Source organism: Hylobates moloch, unplaced genomic scaffold (assembly GCF_009828535.3).
Source record: "Hylobates moloch isolate HMO894 unplaced genomic scaffold, HMol_V3 SCAFFOLD_10087, whole genome shotgun sequence".
Taxonomy (NCBI): Eukaryota; Metazoa; Chordata; class Mammalia; order Primates; family Hylobatidae; genus Hylobates; species Hylobates moloch.
In genome coordinates this window covers 1-2,432 of record NW_026662362.1, presented here as the reverse complement: position 1 = coordinate 2,432, position 2,432 = coordinate 1, and the positions used below count along the sequence as shown (strand labels likewise).

Sequence of the window (2,432 nt, the reverse complement as noted above, 5' to 3'; positions counted from 1 at the left end):
CCCCCCCGGTTCAAGTGATTCTCTTGCCTCAGCCTCCCCAGTCGTTGGATTCCTCGCGCCCTCCACCACGCCCGGCTATCCTTGCCTGGTTTCCTAACTTGTCCTTAACCTGGGTTCCTGTGTTGGTTTCCTGTTGCTGCTGCAGAGAATTATCACAAACACGGCAGCAGGAGAGAACACAGTGACCCCTTCCACTTCTGGAGACAGAAATTGGATCCAGTTCTCCCTGCACTAAAATCAAGGCGTCTATAGGGCTGTGTGATCTGGAGCGTCTACAGGTTCCAGAGGGATCTGGAGACTCAGCGCATCAGTTCTCTTGACTTCTCCAGCCCTTAGAGACCACCTGCATTCTGTGACTAGTGGCCTTCCTCCCCCTTCAAAGCCTGCAGTGGCTGATAGCGTCTCCCTCCCACTACGCTGCTCTAATCCCCACTCCCCTCTTCCTCCTCCTCTCATGTGGACCCTTGTGATTATACTGAGCCCAGCGGGACAGTCCAGGCCGTCTCCCCATCTCAAGGTCAACTCATCAACAACCTGAGCTCCATCTTCCCCTTCAGTCCCCTGTCCTATAACATAAATAGTCACAGGCTCCAGGGATTACAATGTAGCCATCATTGGGGACAGTTATTCTTTCCACCACAGTGTCCATTTCCCCTGTATTCAATCCCCCTTTACCCCAAATACAGTCAGGGCCTGGGTGATGGGACCCTGATGGACACCCCGACCAGAAGCTCTGGGATTCAGGAGGTGGGACAGTGAGAAGCCCAGACAGAAAGCCTCTGACCTGTGACCATGATCACCACGGGGTTGCTGTCGGCCGACCAACCAGTGGGGGAGTGTGGGTGTGAACCCCGACATCTGTAGGTCCCTGCATGTGCTGGGGTCACAGGGCCCATGATGAAGCTCTCCTGGAATATTTTGCCGTGGAAGATGGGAACGTGGATTTCGTCTTCTTTGTACAGCGTGAAATTGTTAAACCCACCACGATAGTGACACCGAAGAGTCACGTGTCCTCCTCGAGGCACCACAGTGCTGGGCCTGGCAGACAGGAAGGGTTCGTCCTGACCACCTGGGGGAGAAGGAGGCACCGCCTTAGAGAGGAGGACGTGGAGCTGCCCCTCACTCCCAGTGCTCAGAAGATTCACCGCCTTCCACGTTTCTAAGCCTCCTAACACAGCTGGATGCCCAGGACTATGGGAAGGACCCATCCCGCATAGACATGGCGTCTCCCTACAACAAAAGTGTCAGCTAAGAACTTTGAGCAAGTGCCAATTAAGTGACTCTTACTAGATTTTAATACTGCAAGATTACTCACGTAAAACAACACAAAGTAGACACGGCATGGAGGGCAAGTCCTATGTGAATGGAATATCAGCCAATTCATGCAGTGACCCCCCATCAGAGGATTTGGAATGTCAGGGCCATGGCTGTGGTTTCCCCAACTCTTCTGGTAGAATGACAGCAGCCACACTGCAGCCCCCACCGTCACGGAAACGCTGGAGGGTGTGAGTTACACCTTCGTCCTCAGAGGACCTGCTGCTCCTAGCACTGCTTCCTTCTCTTTCTCTGCTGCTGACACCACTTCCTCCCTGCACACCCCAGCTTGGAGCACCCCAATCTCACCCCGGTCTTCATAGAGCTTGACTCAGGAAAGGGAAAGAGAGACTGGAGAGGGCGAGGTCAGAACTGTGGGCCGCGCATCCGAGGGTCCCCTCTTCCTAGCTTATGTGAGACTCCCCAACAGGACTGCCCTCCCGTTTCAGGAAAATCCTCTTATGTGGGGAGATGACACCCTAAGGTTTGGGGAAGGACTCACCCATGTGTGGACAGGCCCTCTGGACCAAGAAGAACCCTGGAAAGAAAGATCTTGATGGACCATCCATCTGCGTGCAAACCAGGGCACCCAGCTGCCCCCACTGGGCTGTGCATCTTGGCAGCCAGGCCCTTGCTGGGCTGAAGTTAAAACTCACCCTGGCTGCCTATCTGCCCCCAGGAACAAGGATCTCGGCTGTGCCGAGACTCAGCCTCCAGGCCCAGATCTACACAACAGGCCCAGATCTCCACCTCCAGGCTTGTATCTCTGTTCCAGGTCTGTATCTCCACCCCAGGCCCATATCTCCACCCCAGGCCCATATCTCCACCCCAGGCCCATATCTCCACTCCAGGCCCAGATCTCCATTCCAGGCTTGTATCTCTGCTCCAGGCTCCCATGTCCACTCCAGGCTCATATCTCCCCTCCAGGCTCCTATCTCCACCTTAGGCCCGTATCTCCAGTCCAGGCCCATAACCCCACCTCTAGACCCATATCTCCACCTCTAGGCCTGTATCTCCACCTCCAGGTCCAGATCTCCAGCCCAGCACTCCCTCCGTCGATTCCCTTCCAGGACTCACCAACACACGCCATGCTGACGACCAGGAGCGACATGGTGCTG

At 55.4% G+C, this 2,432-nt stretch overlaps 1 protein-coding gene across 1 annotated transcript; it reads right to left on the bottom strand.

Moving 5' to 3' along the window:
• Nucleotides 1–740: 740 nt before the first annotated feature.
• Nucleotides 741–2,425, bottom strand: LOC116465779 (killer cell immunoglobulin-like receptor 3DL1). Its single transcript, XM_032148733.2, has 3 exons — nt 2,392–2,425; nt 1,817–1,852; nt 741–1,069 (listed from the first exon to the last, which is right to left on the bottom strand). Exons 1-3 carry the CDS (start codon nt 2,423–2,425, stop codon nt 741–743), a joined length of 399 nt encoding a protein of 132 aa, XP_032004624.1.
• Nucleotides 2,426–2,432: the final 7 nt, after the last annotated feature.

What these genes read in the sequence shown, in the direction of transcription:
- LOC116465779 (XM_032148733.2), bottom strand. Translation starts at nt 2,425, where the DNA reads ATGTCGCTCCTGGTCGTCAGCATGGCGTGTGTTG. An exon ending in CGTCAGCATGGCGTGTGTTG is followed by an intron (nt 1,853 to 2,391) that starts GTGAGTCCTGGA and finishes CTTTCTTTCCAG; the next exon opens with GGTTCTTCTTGGTCCAGAGG. An exon ending in GAGGGCCTGTCCACACATGG is followed by an intron (nt 1,070 to 1,816) that starts GTGAGTCCTTCC and finishes CTTCTCCCCCAG; the next exon opens with GTGGTCAGGACGAACCCTTC.